This window comes from Barbus barbus, assembly GCF_936440315.1.
Source record: "Barbus barbus genome assembly, chromosome: 24".
In the NCBI taxonomy this organism is placed as follows: Eukaryota; Metazoa; Chordata; class Actinopteri; order Cypriniformes; family Cyprinidae; genus Barbus; species Barbus barbus.
The window spans coordinates 5,607,871-5,626,877 of NC_136752.1; the positions used below are offsets into that span (position 1 = coordinate 5,607,871).

A 19,007-nucleotide genomic window follows, 5' to 3' on the forward strand; every position below is an offset into this window, starting at 1 on the left:
CTGGCAACCTGCCAAAATAAAATCTTGATGATTTTAGGTTAGAAAATAATGAAAATTAATTAAACAAATTGCAAAATAAAAACAAAATAAAATTAAATTAAAATATTGTAAACATTTTATAAAATTTAATATTATATAATAATAATATATTATTATATTTAATAGTAGTATAGTTATAAATGTTACTTAAGTGTGCTATAAAATAATTTTAGTTTTATTTAATACTCACTTTTATCTATTCTATTATCTTACTTTATTATTGTATTATTTTATTTTGTTAAAACATAAAATTATACTTTATTTAATTTTTTATATACTATTTAATGGGTCATGCTATGTGCAGTGTGAGCACCAAACCAAATTTACAGGTGCTCTCATGAGAACCAGACTGAAAAACTGGATCACTGTCAGTGGGTTTCTTAGCTATTTATTTCCATCCGCTGTGTGATTGACATATCATTTGTAAAAATACTAGAACACTACGCAATAACCCAAGTAATTTGAGGTTCACATCTGTAGTACAAACTGCATTGGACACTGACATTACATGCATTACAGGGATGCATTACTTTTCCAAACACAACTTATTAAAAATTTGAAAATGTTGTTTAAAACAGTTGTCATGAACAGATAAAAGTGTACAAACAGATCTGTATATCTGCATTTGTTAAAGATTTTATCTGGCATTATATCTTGCTTTTTCATGTGTATTTAATCTGTTCTGTCCTTCAGAGCAAAGAGAGAGAAGGCATTCTTAGCCAGCAGCTAGAGGGTGCACGCCAACAGCTGGCTGATGTTCTTGGACGTCTTGCTCAGCGTGAAGAGGATGTACGCCGCTGTAATGTGGCTCTTACTGAAACTCGTTCACAGCTTGTCACGTTAAAACTAGAGCTCCAAGAGACTCGGGAAACCTTGAGAGGCCTGGAAGAGGAGGCACAGAAGCAGATCTCTTTACAGGTCCGTATGAGAGAGGAGAACGTCAGGCTACAGAAGCGTGTGGAATTTCAGGAGCATAGGAAAGAAGAGGAGCAGAGATCTCTGTTGGATCTGCAGGGCTCAGTTAAGAACCTGAGCATTGCAAGAGCTGACCTAGCTGCCAGACTGGCTGAGATAGAGAGCTCCAAGAAGGATCTAGAAAAACAGCTCGCTGTGGCTCAGGACGAGAGCTCTTCTTTTGGAAGACAGCTGGAACTGGAGAGGCAGGTGCATCAGAAGGAGCTAAGCCATCTCCGAATGACCCAGCAAGAAAGAAAAGCCCAACAGGACAGAGATGTACAAGACATGCTGAGATTATATCAACGAGAGCGAGAAGAACTGGAGGCTCTTGTCAGAGACCTTAAGGTTTGAATATTAATTTCAGAACCTCTCTGTTTACCCCAAATTAAAATTATTTATTCATTATTTACTCACCCTTATGTCCTTTCAAATCTGTAAAGGTGTTATTTTATTCTGTGCAGGGCTTGACATTAAATGTTGTCTGCTTGTCCAGGACTAACACAAACAAACAAACAAATACATCAATTAAATTAGGATTCCAAATTTGGTTGCCCAACGGACAGCTAAATCTATCTTTATACTACTACTACTACTATTAAAACGTAATTAATAAAATAAAATAATCCCCAAAAAACGTACTTTTCAAATGAGGTACAGAGACAGCATAAATCTTTCATATATTCAAAAGCTGATTGAAAACAGCAAGCTTGCACAATCAATATAGTTATTGATTGCAAAAAAGTCAAAATAGTCATACCAAGAAACTTAGGCTATATGCAGCTTGGTATGGACTACTTGTTTTTTTATTTTTTATTATTTGAAGCACTGAATATATGTTCCAATGAAAAAAAAAAAAACTCGAGCTTGGAACAGCATGAGGATGAGTGTAAATTTTCTTTGGTGAACTATTTTTTGAATTGCTCTTATTTCCACATAAATTGCCACAAGGATATTCTCCATTCTAGGTTAACAACTGACCCAACAGGCAGGTGCTGTCCATAGCTTAGACAGAGCAATTTTTAGATACACTGCTTTATGCAAGGGGTTGCATTTTGGCTGAAGCTTACTGTAGGCTTGAATATTTAAACCTATTGTGTTGTTCATGGCCTCTATTGGGTAATATTAGTATGGTTTTACCAGAGAGCAAGCTTACTGTATGCCCAAAGGGATCTTAGAAATCTACCATTATTTCTAAGAAGAAATTAAGAAAACAATATGATAATATTGTTTCTTTGCTTGTGTAGTCGGAGGCAGTGGCCGATAGTGAACTGAGGAGAGCTCTGCAGCTGAAGCTGGACAAAATGAAGACGGAATGTGATAAACTGACGGAGCAGCTGAGCACTAGCGAGGAAAATCATGCTAAGCTCCTCCGCAAATACCACGCCCTCAAAAAAGAGCTGGATGTGAAGGTAAAGGTTAAGACAATAGACAGGAGAACATGCGGCACATAGAAACAAACACAACAAAAAAGCTGTGTTCCCACAAGACATGACAACACAAGAACTTCCAATGAGAACTCCAACAAGACAACATGAAAGTAGGCAGCAAATTAAAAACACAAGCCATGTGCTACACTGAACATGACAACACAAGAATGCCTGGCCAATAAAAAAAGCCAGGTGCTCGACAGAAACATGAGGCAAAAGCTCATGGTGAAGGAATGAACACTTAACGGAAGACAAGACATGGAGCATGAATGTCCGAACAAGGAACTGAAACTAAACTAGACAGAAGTGCTAGGATCTGAAAACCACATTCTTTACTTAAATTACTTTAAATACTAGGACCTAAATTGTGCATATCAGTACTTTATAAAAAGTTACTCTGCCCCAGTGACATTTTTGTACATCTTTTTTTGACAGTGTGTAGGCTACATCTTCAAAGCAAATGTGGAGCTGTATTCCTGAAATACTTCATTGCTGTTTTATAAATGTTTTTTAAACCTATCCAGGAGACAGAAAACTGGCTTCTGGACAAATGCATTCAGTCCAAAGATGTGAATCTAACCACATTAATGTATTAATCACATGCTGAACAATGTGTCATCAGTGGGAAAAAAAAAGAAATCAATGCAAAATGAAATAGAAAGGGTGATCTATACTATTGTATTTCATAGAAAGCATATGCTTTATTCAAGCCTCAAAAAACTTATTACTGAAACATACAATACACAATCAAATACCATATGTAGCAATTTTTTATAATTTTTTTTTATCCGCTATATATAACCATTAGCCTACAACAATAAAAGAGGGTAGATCAATCTGGATACATGTTAAGCTGGCTGCACACTAGACGATTTTCAAATCTTAACCATGGGATCTCCACAGACATGAAGACAGTTCAACCGATTTTTAGCCTTATAATCCTCTGAACGCGCACAATAGATGGTTCGACGAGACCGCACACTTGAAGACTGTAGGAACGACTTCACAGTGACACGTGATGTCACAGAGACTCGCGAGATCAAATGTGACTAGAGAAGAAAAACAAATAGAGGACAATCGATGTTGTCATCTGGCTATCCTGGCACGCGTTCTGTTTCACAGTGAAAAATAAAGTATACAAACAAATATGGATGATGATCTCTGCTTTCACGGCATGTTTGTGGCTGCCAGGTTTCAGCTATAGAAGCACGCAACATCCGGTGAATGACGCTTGCTTGCTCTCATTGGCTATCGTGGGTATCATGTCAGAGGCAGTCCGAACAAGAGTCTGAGTTCGGCGACGCTCCGTCTCGATCAGGAGCAGATAAATAATCGTAATGACATGGATAGAATAGAGGATTTTTGGACAAAAATTTTTTTGTGACAAACCGTGAATCGGGCCACATCCCCCGATCATTCGGGGGTGCGAGTCGACCTTAAAATCAGGCTTAAAGTCCTCTAGTGTGCGGCCAGCCTTAGTGTGTTTTTCTTATTAGCTGGGAAATGTTGTGCCTGCACACATATCTCAGTGTCAGATGTTGTCTTATTGTCTCCTATGTAGGGTAAGCTAGCAGAGAGGGAGGAGGAGAGGAGGCAGAGTGCAGAGCACTCCATGGCGGAGCTGCACGAGAGGGTAACGGGCCTCCAGACAGAGCAGGAGTCCATCCTCCATGCCGTAGGGACTCAGATTGACTCAGCCTGCCAGTTCTTGTCAAAAGACTCAGCCGCCAAGCTTGAAGTACCCCCCCACACACTACACTACACTACACTACAAAAAACATATGCTGCAATATAGTTAAAGCTGCATCCAAATTTCTATACTGTCAAAGTTTGTGCTGCTTTTTCTGAAGAACTTACTACTTGACTTCTAAAGTATGCATAGTGTGAATGAAATCTGGACAAGCAACAAATGTTGCATGTGACTTGTAATGTCAGCTATGTCAGTGGTGGTTTACATCCACATATTTTTATGCATATTTTAGGATATCACTTTAAAAAACACTGGATGAAGACACCAAGATGTGCATACATTTTTAAAATATATATTCAAATACATTTTGCTGAATTGAGGCAGATAAATATTTTATCCGATAAGAAAACATGCGCATTTATTTATGATAGAAACATATTTACTGAATAAATTCCTTGTTGCGCATCAAAAAAGTCATGTGACTTTGCGTGATGGGACAGCATAACTGGACTAAGCGGACCGACCTCATGGCACAGCATCTGAAATTACTTGAGCAAAGTCTGTTGTCAAAGTGGTTTGGTATAATTACCTCCCAGGACTGTCTTACACAACATTGTTCCCAAACAGCAGGCATCTGCCTCTGAAATCAAAATAACATGACCGTTTTTGTAATTTATTATGTAATTTATGTAATGTAATTCATTATATACAAAAATTAGACCCACAGTGGTTTCTCCTACTACAACAAATTACCTTTTTTCTTAGTGATATTTAGCACCAGTTTATTATGAAGTTACAAATATTCTCTTCATCTCACTGAATGAAAGCGGTGCTTTATTCACAAATGTTTTATGCGCTATGACAATGTTTATGCGCTATTTCTAAGTAAATTTGCAACTTTGAAAATAGCTACTGTTGTGTTCCATTGATGACTTCCATGCTCTCATGGCATGTTTAATGACAGTTAATAACTTTAATTAAATTGAATTGCCTTTAAGTTAATAAAGTTACGAAGTGTCTATTTACACTAAGCGCAAATAGCCCACCTTGTTGGCAGAGGCTATTTATACTAACTCCGCCCACCAACGTGTGATTGGGCTAGTAAACACTACAAAAGACACTCATCAAATGTCAGTTCCAGTGGCTTAGATGGTAAAGCATGTGTTTTTTGACAGGATTAACCAAAGTTCGACACCGCCATTTGCCAAACTCTTTTTTTTTTCTCCCTTTTCAAATCTCATATCACATTGGAAAAGCATTTATTTAAAAAAAAAAAAAAAAATGAAGGAAATAATCAAAAGGTTGAAAATAAATTATCGGGTAGTGTTGGGGTAGCGGTGGGGAGGGCTATATTGTTACAATAAGGTGGCATCCATTTAATAATTTAAACTTCAATTATAATTTACTCTCAATATGTTATTATTGAATACTGTTTTTTTTATGTACTTCAATACTGAGGTGCGGATAATTGGCACTATTTGCAAGAAGTAGTATAAATAGCAGAAAATCCTGCTTTTTTAATATAGTGTAAATAGAATCTATAGCTATTTGCACTTAGTGTAAATAAAATCCATTGCTATTTGCACAGTGTAAATAGCATATATCGCTAAGAAAATATGCTATTTTCACTTAGTGTGAATAGCATCTATTGCTACAGTTTCTATCTATTAACTTAATGACTTAATTTCTGAGTGATTGGTGTTGCTTCTGGGCATTAAACAGTAGGGTTGGGTATCGAGTTCGATACTTTTTAGGCACCGACCGAATTGCCTCGATACTACCGAGTATCGAAAAACGTCTTGTCGTTCGGTACCAAATTTCGATACCTAAGGGGTTAATCTCATCACCGTCAGTGAGCCAATAAACCTGCAGCACTAGGTGTGTTTGACTAGAAGCGGTGCGGCGCTGATTGATCAGTGTTTGACATCCACGAGAGCGTTTCGAAAGCGCACGGAGCAGTCTGCTCTCTATATTGCGCAGTTTGTTTACTACACACAGACAGAAGCTCGCGTGACGCTCGCGGTGATTTCAGCGTCTGCCGCCTAACTAAATGAGGACATAAACGCATGAACAACATCTCCAGAACTGCTGTGAGAGTCAATTAATGAGCATTTTACCGTTTGATTCGAGTAAAACTAGCGTCATATCATATACACACAGAACTGTAAAGGTATTCCCGGAAACCCGTCAAAATAAAAGTTTGGTTTAACTTGGAAGACACTGCGGCAGAAATGTATTAATATTGTTCAGCAGACAGTACATACTGCTACTACTAGGCTACTATTAAAATGATTCAAACTTTATTATTATTATTTTTTTTTAATATCACACAACAGTTATTCCATTTTTTTATTTTAATAGTAAACCCCTTTTGTTTGCCAAAATAAATAAACTTTGATTTTCAATAATTTAAAGAAATTAAATTAATGTTTTATGTCTTCATTTGAAAACCAGATACAGAACACAGAATTTCTGAGGAAAAATAAAACCTTTCATTAGGCTATTTTAAGAATAAATTTAAATAAACTAAGTTGTTTTTATGCATTCAAATAATTAGATATACTACACCATAATTTAATAACAATAAAACGTGGTGAAAAAAATAAAACACCCACTTATGAAAGTGGATGCAGATTTTACATTTCTTGAAGTCTTTAACAACCTAGAAGTGATGATGTGTTTTAAAATGAACACGCACTAATGTAAACGTAGCCTAACAGATGTGTAAACTGAAAACAATTTGAACTTTATTAAAATTATTTATTTATTGTGTTGGATATATTTTGTTCCTTTGTGCAGTGGCTCAGGAGATGAGGCTTTGAGTCTGTATAAATATCAACATTAAAAAATAGTTTTTTGAGATAATGTAATCTTGTTAAAACTGATTTCATAAAACTGGTATCGAAAAAAGTATCGTTCAGGAACCGGTATCGAACTCAAGGTATCGGTATCGGTATCGAAAATTTTTGAACGATACCCAGCCCTATTAAACAGTTTTAGACCACAGAATTTTTTTGGAGTACAGATGAATCCATGTAGTGTAACAAGATACAAATTAAGTAACATAAGGTAAAAAGACATAAATAAACGTCTCCCCCTCACACTCAGTTGGTTAAAAAAGACTCAAGGTGGACTCGGACCTAATACTACCTTGATGCATAGAAAAATGTTGTAGTAAAGATGAATTCTTATAGTGCCAAGTGTTCCTCCCAGATGAACAGAAGTCTCATCTCTAAACTGTGAAGTCACTCCCTGCTTTTCGCAGGTTGTCTGTACTTGTTTCTCAGGGCTTTTTAAGTACACTTTCTTTTCTCTCAGCTCAAGCTGTCAACATCCCTGTTATATGTATATTCTGCATCCTTCACACCTTTTTATCTGCTGCTGGCAGCCCCCTTTGATTTAAGAAAAAAAGTGACAAAATGGCCTCCTTCCCCATCATGCATTTGTGTCAGCAGTCTAAACCGGCATGGCGGTGTTTAAACATTGTTGTCTGTGACAGGTGAGCTGTCAGCATAACACAATCCTCCTCCACATGCTCGCTTTTTTAAAGGTGACAGGCCCACCTCCCGTGATCGTTTACTCTGGAGGTGTACAACATAGCTCTAAATGACAAATTAGTAAATCTGCTTATTTTTGCTTTGCAAAGTGATTCATCTGTGCGGAGGGGTTTTCCCACAGAGCCCAAGATCTCTGAGGTTTACAGTTCTCCAGTAGTCTGATCAGACGAAGTTCAACCTGAATGATTCAGAATATTTTTTTCCTTCTTAACCTCTGCAGAGATGTGCAGTTTTACATTGTGCCTCATTATACAGTAGTATTTTGTTTGTTTGTTTTTTTTTTCCATTTTTTTTCTCTTTCATGCATAATTTGTGTAGCAAAACAGCTTTACTTCTTGTGTGTTTTCGGTGTTGTAGGCCATTACCCTAACTCCAGGACTGCAGAAGGATTCCCATTGCTGGCTTGCTGAGGTTAAGGTATATTGTTGATTTCAATAATCAATTTTCTAGCTGATGTCATGCATCTTAACACAGCTGTTGTTCTTTACCGTCTCAGACTGATGGAAACATGCTCCAGCTCTCAGGGACTTAATGTCATGTTTTATCAGGTTTTATTTCCAAAATGTGTATGTTAACACATTTAAATGCATGTGTATCTGGTTGTGTGTTTGTAGTGGTGTGTCTAATGTTTTTCATGAGTATATTTTAAAGAACCCATGAAATGGTTCGAGAAGCAGAGTTTTAATTTGTATATGACACATTATTTATATATATTTTATTTTTATTGAATCAGGAAGGGATATTCAAGGCCCTTTTAACTAGCCAGTTGCCTGTAGTGTACATCACTTGCTTTTGCTATTAAATCTCATTCTAGATAGCATTTTGTTGGAGCAAAATTTGAAGACTGAGTACAAGGTGAATTTTCGGGCCATTTTAACACAGAAATTTGAAGACTGAGTACAAGATGATTTTTTGGTCCATTTTAATATAGGAAAAAACCTGTAAATTGTACAGTTGTGTACTGCTGCTAAAAATTAATTCAGCACACTTTCGAAGTACACTACTTACTAGCAAATAGGTGACATCAAAGCTAATACACATGGATTACAAGTCACAAAACTTGATTTCATGGGGTCTTTAAAGTCATGTTAGTGGGCGGTTTGTGCCTTTTCAGAATAAGGTTGTGACAATACAATAATTTATTGATTTGTTTTTTTAGATTCTTATATACTTTTTAATTAAATATTAAATATAAATATGTATTTAAAATTATGATTTAATTAATGTTTGTGCGCATCAGGATTGTTATTTCTGGGAATATAATTATAAAATTAGATTTTTATCTTTGTAGAATTAGTAACTAATATTTAGCTTTTATTTAGTTTCAGCATTCGTATAGTTTTATCCCTTTTAACAGCACAGTGAATTGTTCCATATGCCCATTATGACACTTTGTACAAGGAAAATCAGACACCTTGTTGCTGTCAAACTGGGTAGCATACACTGATAGTCAGAAGTCAGACTAATTACATGAGACCATTGATTAAAAAATATGGAAGCTAAAGTAAAGTTCTCTTTCCTGTTTTCCTTGAATCCCTGTTTATTATTATTATTTTACTTTAACAAAATTATTATTTCCCAATTTTCATCTTTATAGTAGTTTTTGTTACGGTACACAAACATGACTTTGGTACGTACCTCATTTTTCACATCACAGTTCGGTATGGTTTCGGTGCAGCACGAGGAAAAAAACTGAACATGAAACAACAGTGGTGTTCTGAAGAAATTGCTCATTCATTTAATAAATTCAATTATAATTACAATTTTTCTTGGGATAAAATCTACCTCAGCTTCTGCTCTAAACTATAGGAAGCCCTTTTACATTACTGTAAGGTTACAATTAACAAAAAAGCCCAAACTGAAATTCAATTACTTGTTATTTTTAAACATAATAAAAAATAAAATAAAATTGTATGCAAACATATAAATTGCACATAATGCTTTAAAAAGTTTTTAAATGAATTTAAAAAGATTTAAATTAACTAAATTCTAACATTTCTATTTGTTGTTGATATATAATAATATTTGCACAGTGGCTGTCATAACTTGTTTCATAACAGATTTATTTAAACATACAATAAAAAATTAAGATTTCACTAACAGGAAAAGTAATATTTAGCAAAATGCTCTTCTCTGCACTTCATTTTGCTAGCAAACAAATGAGCTGTAGACACTGTTTTATTGACATCTTTCTGTGGTTGAAACACTGATTGATGAGTCATGAGATGTGCATTCATGTTTATTTCGCAGTAAAACTAGCAGTGAAGAGATTGTGCGCTCTGTGCTGCCATTTGAACTGAGGTGTTTATGCAGTGATCTGTCACGCCGCATCAAAGACCATAAAAATAGCATTTATTGTTTGAATTTCTGGAAAAAGTGGACATAATTTAAAAAGTGAGACTTTGTTTCTTAACAAAATAACAATATATAAAACTGGTAATTTCCAATGAAGTTCCACTCATGCAGTTGTTAAAACAATGCAGTATTTGTTTGGCACGTACCAAGCTGAAAGACCTGTACCGAAAATTTTCAGTGCAAATACGTGTACCGTTACACCCCTAATAATAACCTTGTTGTGCATTCATATTTCACGGCTGAAATAATCAAGCCGGTGATACTGATAAGCATAAACTCTTTAATTGGCATTTGTTAGTTGTTTTTATGACTAGCAGTTATTATATCACAAGTCATGATGTGATGTATATTAAAAGGAAGTTCCAGAGAGACACTCCCATTTCAGAAGGTTTAACTTGACGTGAGCCACTTTTCCTCCATGGGGCAGAATGGTTCTAATAACGGTATAGAACGGTTACAATTATATTTCCACCTAAGCTTGGTTCAGTTCAAACTGCTCTCAGCCTGGAATTCTACTATGCTGATAAAATATGTGAAGTGACATCACCATTCAGGATTGGTCACTTGTTTTTTTGTCTAGTTTCTGTCTGTTGCTCACCAAGCGCACTATTTCAGCGAAGTAAAATATCTGATCATCCTCCATAATGCAGTCGCTTTTTACAGCTCATGCCATATGTAAACACTTGCGTTACCACGGCAACAGCTGATGTATTTTTATTATAATCTCTGTTATCAACCCTGCACTGGAAAATTAAACCATATCCATACTGGCTGGGCTGAATCGTGGGAATTGTTTGGTCCTATGGTGGAAAAGTGCCTAATACAGTTGTATGAATTATTATGATACAGATGTGCATACTGATTGTCCCTATGTCTTTGTGTGTTCAGACAAAGCTCCAGTGGCTGTGTGAGGAGGTGCGTGAGCGGGAGTCCAGAGAGAGGAGATTGAGGAGGACACTGCAGCAGCACAAGGAGCAGATGAAAGCACTGAAGCAAAGCAAGGACTCAGAACTGCAGAGCCTTCTGGACCGCATTACCCTGCAGGATCGGCACCTCAAAGACATCCAATCAGAGAAGAGAGGTACTAACTCACCTCAAAAAAGGTGAAAGGTGATTACAAGATTAGATTTTATGGGCCTGACACTTCAGCACAGGTAGTAATGCGAGTCCTATCCAATTTTTCTACTGCATACACTGTATAAAATTTGTATATTTACTGGTTGACTTCTATTATAGCTGACTTCTATTGTAGTTTAATAGTTAATTTGCAAATCACAGGTACAAAACATGACCTTGTAAAAATGTCCAAGACACCAGTTGTTATTTTTAATGATTTATCAAACTGCTTCACAAAGCACTTTTCACCTTTATAAAAATGCACCGTTGTAATTGTAGCTTAAAGGTCGTTTAAATTACAGTCAAAATACTGTTGCTGTTACTACTGGAAATTATTTTAAAAATGAAAAATAATGCTAATGAAAATATTAATATAAACTATTTGATTTCTCCTTTAATTTTTTTATTTATTTCCCTTTTTTCATGACAGTGGTGACTAATACAATATCACCGTAGTTTTATTGAAGTAACAATGTCAAATCATCAAACCATGTAGCAGAATTGAGGATTATCATGGTAACTTCTATAAAGTGAGTGTTACACACAAGTTGCATCAAAGAATATTTTTTGTAAAACATGACACAAAAATGACATTTTTTTAAAATGGTTCAGGAAAAAAAATTTTTTCCTGTGATGCTTGTATATTTACTGCTGGACATTGTTAGTAGACCTTTTTCTGGTGGCTTTAAGCCCAAAGTATACCTCAGCCGTCCACGCTCTGCTATAGTCCACACACTGTCCACGTGATATAATTTTGGCATCAGATGTGTCCATGGGCATCAGCACACACTTTGTGTGCAGCCCAATTTTTATGTCTGCGCAGCCAGTCCGCATACAGCAGCGCAGGTGCGAGGTGAGCCTTGTGACAGAACGAGTCCACTAGGTGGTACTGCGCATGTGTCAGCTGTCATCCACAGTTAAATATACTTTGAAATCTGCATCGGACTTGGCTGTGCGTGGGACTGAACAGAATGCAGAAAAATAATTGCACTCTGGCCTTTATCCCCAGAGCAGCTGAGAACTCTGAATTGCTCCCTCTTGAGCACCAGTTGAAACATCATCAAAATCTTCTACTGTATATCTGACGGAATTCTTGCTTATATTGATCATGCTCCACACTGGTAATAGAAACAGGATCAGGAAAGATTGCAGTCACTGATATTATGCTAATATTTGCTTCAGCTCCAATAGCTTTGTCTTTGACAACAATAGCCAGATCTCTCCCTTTGTTTGATTTGTTTCTGAAAAGAAAAAGAAAATGAAACTGCTTAAATACTACAAACCAATACTGTTTTCAAGTGTGGTAATAAAGGCAGAAGTCTTTAAATTTGAACTGTTTGTTCTGGTATTGGATTCATCATCTATCATCCCAACAGTTTGCTTAGTGTTTTCTGTGCACACACCCGAAGCGGCAAAAAGAGAGCTGCGTCTCAGAGCAGTGCAGTGTCAGTGAGCAGCACAGATGCTGGATTGAGTTCTCTTTTGTGTCTTCTTGCACTTAAACAGAGAAACAAACATACATTCTTATAGGAAAGGGAAGTGGTGTGTGGCCAAGTATGGTGGTGACCCATACTCGGAATTTGTGCTCTGCATTTAACCCATCCAAGTGTACACACAGTAGTGAACATACACCCAGAGCAGTGGGCAGCCATTGCTGCGGCGGCCCGGGGAGCAGTTCGGGGTTCAGTGCCTTGCTCAAGGGTCTCACCTCAGTCGTGGTATTGAGGGTGGAGAGAGTGTTGGTTATTCACTCCCCCACCTACAATCCCTGCCGGACCTAAGACTTGAAACCCGAAGGTTGTGGGTTCGAGTCTCAGGTCCGGCGAGTCTCAACTCTCTATCCATTAGGCCACGACTGCCCTAATTATGTCAAATTACCTATCTTGGTGAGTCACCTCATAAACGCAGTTGGTTTTAAATTAACATAAACAGTTGAGAAAGAAATTGGATGTTTGTCCGTATACAAATCAGTGCTTTAGGTCTTAAAGTGACAGCAGCATAATTAACCTTCTGCTGTCTGTATAATTAATGTTAATCGAACAACAAAAGAAAAACAAAATCACTCACTGCTCTTGACTGAATGACTTTTGTAGCTTTAACAAGCATTAATGTATATTTAATTTATACAATGAAGACTATGAAGTCTTCTGTTGTATTCTTAAAATCTAATTGACTTATATTTATGTTAAGAAAATGTCTTTGATCAGACTTGTTTTTTAAGGAATGTTTTGAATTATAATTGTAAGCCCACTGTCACATTTTCTGAAAAAATGACGAATATATGGCTATATATCATCAAGATGTTATATATTATGTATATAGATTTTTTCACATATTTCTAGTAAAAAACGTCATACTAAAAAAGTTATTTACTTTTGAAAAAAATAATACTAAAACAAGAAGTTATAATGTCTTTTGTTTCTCAAATAAAGTTGTATAAATTTATATTTTATACATTTAGTTTCCAATTTTTTATGGAAAAATGTATATAATATATGTAATATCAATATGCAGCATGAATTCATCAGGTATTTTTCTTTTGAGCTCTATAGGGGAATCAGAAAGTCACAAAGGTTTTGTGTGTGTGTTCATAAAAAGATTCATTTGATGATTGTTTTCAATATCAGTACTCGTTGATATTTTCTTCCAGGTCTTCTTGAAATGGGCCGCAAGAAGGAAGATGAGATGAGAAATCTTCAGGTCAGTGTGGAGGAGTATAAATGTCACACTGCTAGATGCATACACACACACTGGTCTCCATGATTTGTTTGGACACTCCATAGATGTAATGTTTTTTTACTGTTCAAACTATATTTTCTAACCCTCCTTCTAAACCTACCTATTTTCAATTTTCAAAAAAAAAAAACTTAATTCTGTATGATTTAAAAGCCGATTTCCTAATGGAGACCAAAAATGTCTCCACAAGGTCAAAAAGTACTGGTATTGCTATCCTTGTGGCATGACATAATGTAGGGAATATCAGGCACACACACAAAATCTCCTCTGTAGTTGGTGATTTATTCCACAACCTTCATGTAATCCTGCATGCACATCAATTGTCCTGCATGTGGTAGCCATGTAATCACACCATCTTACCCCTGCTTGTCTGCATGCTTTAAAACCTCACCCACTGGGTTCTGGAACATCTGCTGTGCCACAGAGGCACCTGCTATTCTGCCTCTATTATGCATCAATCCCCTGGATAGGGCTCAGAAGAAACCAGCAGCATGCTTCCAGACAATAGGACACAGCGTCAGGAATTACACTTGGCCCTGGAATTTTCCCAGGTGCTACTTTTGACTGGTGGATTAGAAACCTCTAGAACTCACTTGAACAGAATTTCTTGTGTCCAGTCAAAGTCACCTTTTTTTTTTTTTTTTTTTCTAGGACCGGATTGTAGATCTTGAAATGGTAGGCTATTTTATTTGATTTTTTTACTATTTTGTGTGTGATTTTGTTGTGCTGTGTGAACAGCATCTGAAGCACTGGACCCAAGTAATACATACCAAGGATGAATCTGAGCCACAGACGCACCCCGCCACTGAGTTCAGTTTGAGTATTGCATAAGAGAATATATTGCCATGTGTCTTGCAACTACAGTACTACTACTGGAAAATATTGTGGCACCACCAGTATTTTAAGGTTTATGGATTTTGATGGAACCATAGCACTGGTATATTATAACGTACAACCAAATTTATATTTTACCGTCTGTCCAAATTTTATTGTGTAGCTTCTAAAAGATAATAATGAACTCGACCTTAAGACCAACAGACATGGACTAAAAGACACAAAACGATTAATGCTGAGTCTTAAGAAAGTGGCTCTGATGAAACATTTAATTTACAAAGAACAAAAACCTAATACCTAAACTTACTAGAACTAAAATAGTATTGTTCTGGTGTTTGAAATTACTTCTGAAATGCAACTAATTTAGCTTTGTGAGGCTGATTCTTAGATACCCTTTCTGCATTTTGGTCCAGAATATTCTAGTCTGCAAAGTTAAATTGCTGAAATGTTCCACACCTCAGTACACTATTTGCAAAAGTGTAACGATTTCTGTTAAATGTTTGAATTACAAATCATTACTTGGCTAAGAAATATGCAGCTGTTTGTTAAAAGTATTGATGCCTGTATTGACTCAGCAGTATTTATGCATTTGAAAAATAAGCTATCTGATGCCTACCACATCAATCACCATTATGTGCTACGGCTGGCTGACGAACATTTAATTAGCTCCTGAAAAGCTTCAGCCTTTACTCACAGCTCAGTCTATTTACATCATTATTGCTTGGCACCACAACACTCTGGTGTCAGGAATTGACCCTTGCCTCTTCTGGGAGATGTACTCGTTCAGATGACTCGCAGCAATAGGGTAGAGCTACTGTAAGTTTTTAAATATTAAAGACAGAATAATTCCACCATTAACACATTCTCATTTTCTAGAGCACCAGGCTGGCCTTGGATCATCTGGAATCAGTTCCTGAGAAACTCAGTTTGCTGGAAAACTTCAAGGATCTCGAGGTTGGATCATATTTTGGTTAAAGTCTGCATGAAATCAAAATTGACTTTATTTACTTTATTAGCGCACATTGCTAGTCTTGATGTGAACAATTAATCGTGCAAATTAATCCGCTGAAAAAATTTGTCTTGGTAATCTTTAATAAAAATCTCTCAGGTTACGTATGTAACCATGGTTCCCTGAAGGGAACGAGACGCTGCGTCGAAACGCATATGGGAACGCCTTCAGCGTGACCAGGCTCTGAATATGATGTGTAATCAGTCAAACAAGGGCGAGGCGTCACGGGCGGGGTGACGTCACGACCAGGAAGCATATAAGCACGTGCGGCGGAGCCGGCTTCAGCTTCAAGTCATGAAGCAAGCGCGGGCAGGGATGCCGGAAGTATGGCAACGCGACGCAGCGTCTCGTTCCTTTCAGGGAACCATGGTTACATGCGTAACCTGAGACATTCCCTTCCAGGAACTTCGAGCTGCGTCGAAACGCATATGGGAACGAGATACCAACGCCGCCAGACTGACAAGTCCCTGCCTGGTGTCAGGACGAAAGGACAGAGGAGCCGGAAGTGGCTCGGATGTCGAGGTCATAGAACCTAACGAAAGTCAGGGGCGTGAACCACCCAGCTGCGTTGCAGATGTCCTGCATGGAACACCTGCCCAGAAGGCCTTGGAGGCCGCCACACCTCGGGTTGAGTGCGCTCTGACTCCCACCGGCGGGGGGAGCTCAGAGGCCTCGTATGCCAAAGCCATGGCACCCACAATCCACCTACTAAGAGGAGGGCTTCGTAGCAGGAAGACCCCTCCTAGGCGGACCATAGCACACGGGCAGCTGGTCCGACTTTCTCCACAGGGAAGACCTGTGGATGTATGCGTCTAGTGCTCGCACTGGACACATACGGTTGTGCTTCTCCTGGTCTGGCTCCCCGAAGGGAGGAGGACAGAAGGCCTGCAGTACGACCGGCTGTGGAACGACCGATGGGACCTTCGGAACATACCCCACGCGGGGGTAGAGGAATACTTTCGCCGAACCGGGCGCAAAGTGAATAGAGGCCGTAGTCAGGGCCTGAAGGTCACTCACCCTCCTCAGAGAGGTGATAGCAAATAAGAAAACGGTCTTGATAGTGAGGAGTCTCTCAGTTATCTCCTGAATGGGCTCGAAAGGTGCAATGCACAGAGCCTCCAGAACCACAGCCAGGTCCCACGTAGGGACGCGAGATCGTACCGGAGGCCTCAGCCTCAGCGCACCGCGGAGGAAACGTGTAACTAGGGGGTGTCTACCCACTGACTGGCCACCAATAAGGGCGTGGTATGACGAAATAGCTGCCACGTAGACCTTAACAGTGGAATGGGTTACCCCTGTGGAGAAACGGGCCTGCAGGAACTCCAGTACTGCACCAACGGGGCAGTTGACTGGGTCGAGCATGGCGGTCCCCGCACCAAGAAGTGAAGAGCCTCCACTTCAAGGCGTACAGTTTCCTCGTTGAGGGAGCTCTGGATTGGAGGATGGTCTCGACAACCTCGGTTGACAGACCGGAAGCTATGAGTTGTGCCCCCTCAGGGGCCACACCCACAGCTTCCATAACTCCGGGTGAGGGTGCACCTCGGTGCCCCCGGCCTGTGAGAGGAGGTCCCTCCTGACGGGCACTTCCCACGGAGTGCCGTCGAGGAGATATATCAGGTCCGAGACATACTCGGCCCGGCCAGAACGGCGCTACCAACGGTAGACTGACCTCGTCCCGGCGCACTCTCGCCAGAACTCCCGGGAGCAGAGCGATCAGGGGAGAAGGCGTACAGACGGAGCCTCGGCCATGTCTGTACCATAGCGTCCAGTCCCGGAGGAGCTGGAGGAACCAGAGGGGACATTGCGCTGACTCTCGAGTGGCGAAGAGGTCCACCTGTGCCTGGCCAAAACCTTCCACGTCTGCTTCACCCCTCGGGGTGAAGCATCCATACCCCGGGCCTCGGCCCCTGTCTCGACAGGACGCCTGCTCCCACATAAAGATGCCCAGGAATGTGCACAGCTCTCAGTGATAGGAGCTTGCCCTGGGACCACACAAGGATCTGGTGTGCCAGCTTATACAAGGGGCGCGACCGCAGACCTCCTTGGTGGTTGATGTAAGAGACCACTGCCGTGCTGTCGGTGCGCACCAGCACGTGGTGATCTCTTAGGTCTGGGAGGAAGTGCTTGAGCGCACGGAACACAGCTAGGATCTCTAGCTGGTTGATATGCCACGTCAGGTGGCGACCACTCCACAGACCGCGGGCAGGGTGGCCACTCATGACCGCACCCCAACCGGTGAGGGAAGCGTCCGTCGCTAGCGATTCCTCCACATGTCTAAGGCACGGACAGCGGCGTGACACTTTGACAGCGCGGAGTGAGTCTCCCCTCAGGGAGACCCCCTTGGTCTTGAGCCACCACTGTAGGGGCCTCATGTACAGCAGGCCAGAAGGAATCACGCTGGACGCAGCTGCCATGAGCCCAAGCAGTCTCTGAAACTGCTTGACAGTGAATGGCTGGCCTTCTCACACTCTCTCGACTGCCGTGAGGATCGACTCGATCTGAGCAGGGGTCAAACGAGCCTGTATCGTGGTCGAATCCCACACTACACCTGGATAAGTGGTTCTCTGAGCTGGAGAAAGCACACTTTCCTTGGCGTTTAGTCTTAACCCCCCAAATCTTTCATGTGGGCGAGAACGACACCTCAATGCCGAATCGCCGCCCGCTCTAATTGAGCGAGGATTGACCAATTGTCGATATAATTGAGTATGCGGATGCCCTGCAGTCGCAACGGGACCAGTGCCGCATCCACACACTTGGTGAAAGTGCGGGGTGAGAGTGCTAGGCCGAGGGGAAGAACCCGATACTGATACGCTTTGCCCCCGAAAGCGAACCTCAGGAACTCCCTGTGAGAGGGAAGGATGGGTACATGGAAATAGACATCTTTGAGGTCTGTCGTGACAAATCAGTCCTCGGACCTGATTTGAGACACGATCTGCCTGACAGTGAGCATCTTGAACTTCAGCTTTCTGGCTGAGCGGTTCAGAAGACTCAAATCCAGTATGGGCCTCAGCCCCCCATCCTTCTTTGGAACAATGACGTACAGGCTGTAGCAGCCGGCGTGGACTTCGTGAGGAGGAACCAACTCGATGGCTTTCTTCCTCAGCAAAGTATCGACTTCCTGTTCCAAGACCAGAGCCTGCTCGGGGCGGACCGTAGTCACACAGACCCCGTTGAACAGCGGAGGTGGCCCATCGAACTGGATGGAATAGCCAGCCTCTACCATCCGCAGGACCCAAAGAAACACATTCGGCAGTCGCTGCCAGGCTGCCAAACGATCTACTAAGGGA

General features: G+C 39.9%; 1 protein-coding gene across 6 annotated transcripts in view; it reads left to right on the forward strand.

The window, feature by feature from the left end:
* Nucleotides 1-19,007, forward strand: part of LOC306843389 (centrosomal protein of 128 kDa-like) — a 65,747-nt gene that overhangs the window by 37,494 nt on the left and 9,246 nt on the right. For 3 of the 6 annotated variants that reach the window (XM_079374860.1, XM_079374857.1, XM_079374858.1), the window contains exons 14-22: nt 733-1,341; nt 2,241-2,405; nt 3,985-4,161; nt 8,028-8,087; nt 10,914-11,106; nt 13,792-13,841; nt 14,348-14,428; nt 14,529-14,552; nt 15,588-15,665. In XM_079374860.1, coding sequence (XP_079230986.1) covers nt 733-1,341; nt 2,241-2,405; nt 3,985-4,161; nt 8,028-8,087; nt 10,914-11,106; nt 13,792-13,841; nt 14,348-14,428; nt 14,529-14,552; nt 15,588-15,665 — 1,437 coding nt within the window. Of the gene's footprint in view, nt 1-732; nt 1,342-2,240; nt 2,406-3,984; nt 4,162-8,027; nt 8,088-10,913; nt 11,107-11,571; nt 11,672-13,791; nt 13,842-14,301; nt 14,429-14,528; nt 14,553-15,587; nt 15,666-19,007 lie in introns of all 6 variants that reach the window. The other 3 variants (XR_013781838.1, XR_013781839.1, XM_079374859.1) reach the window with 3 other exon arrangements.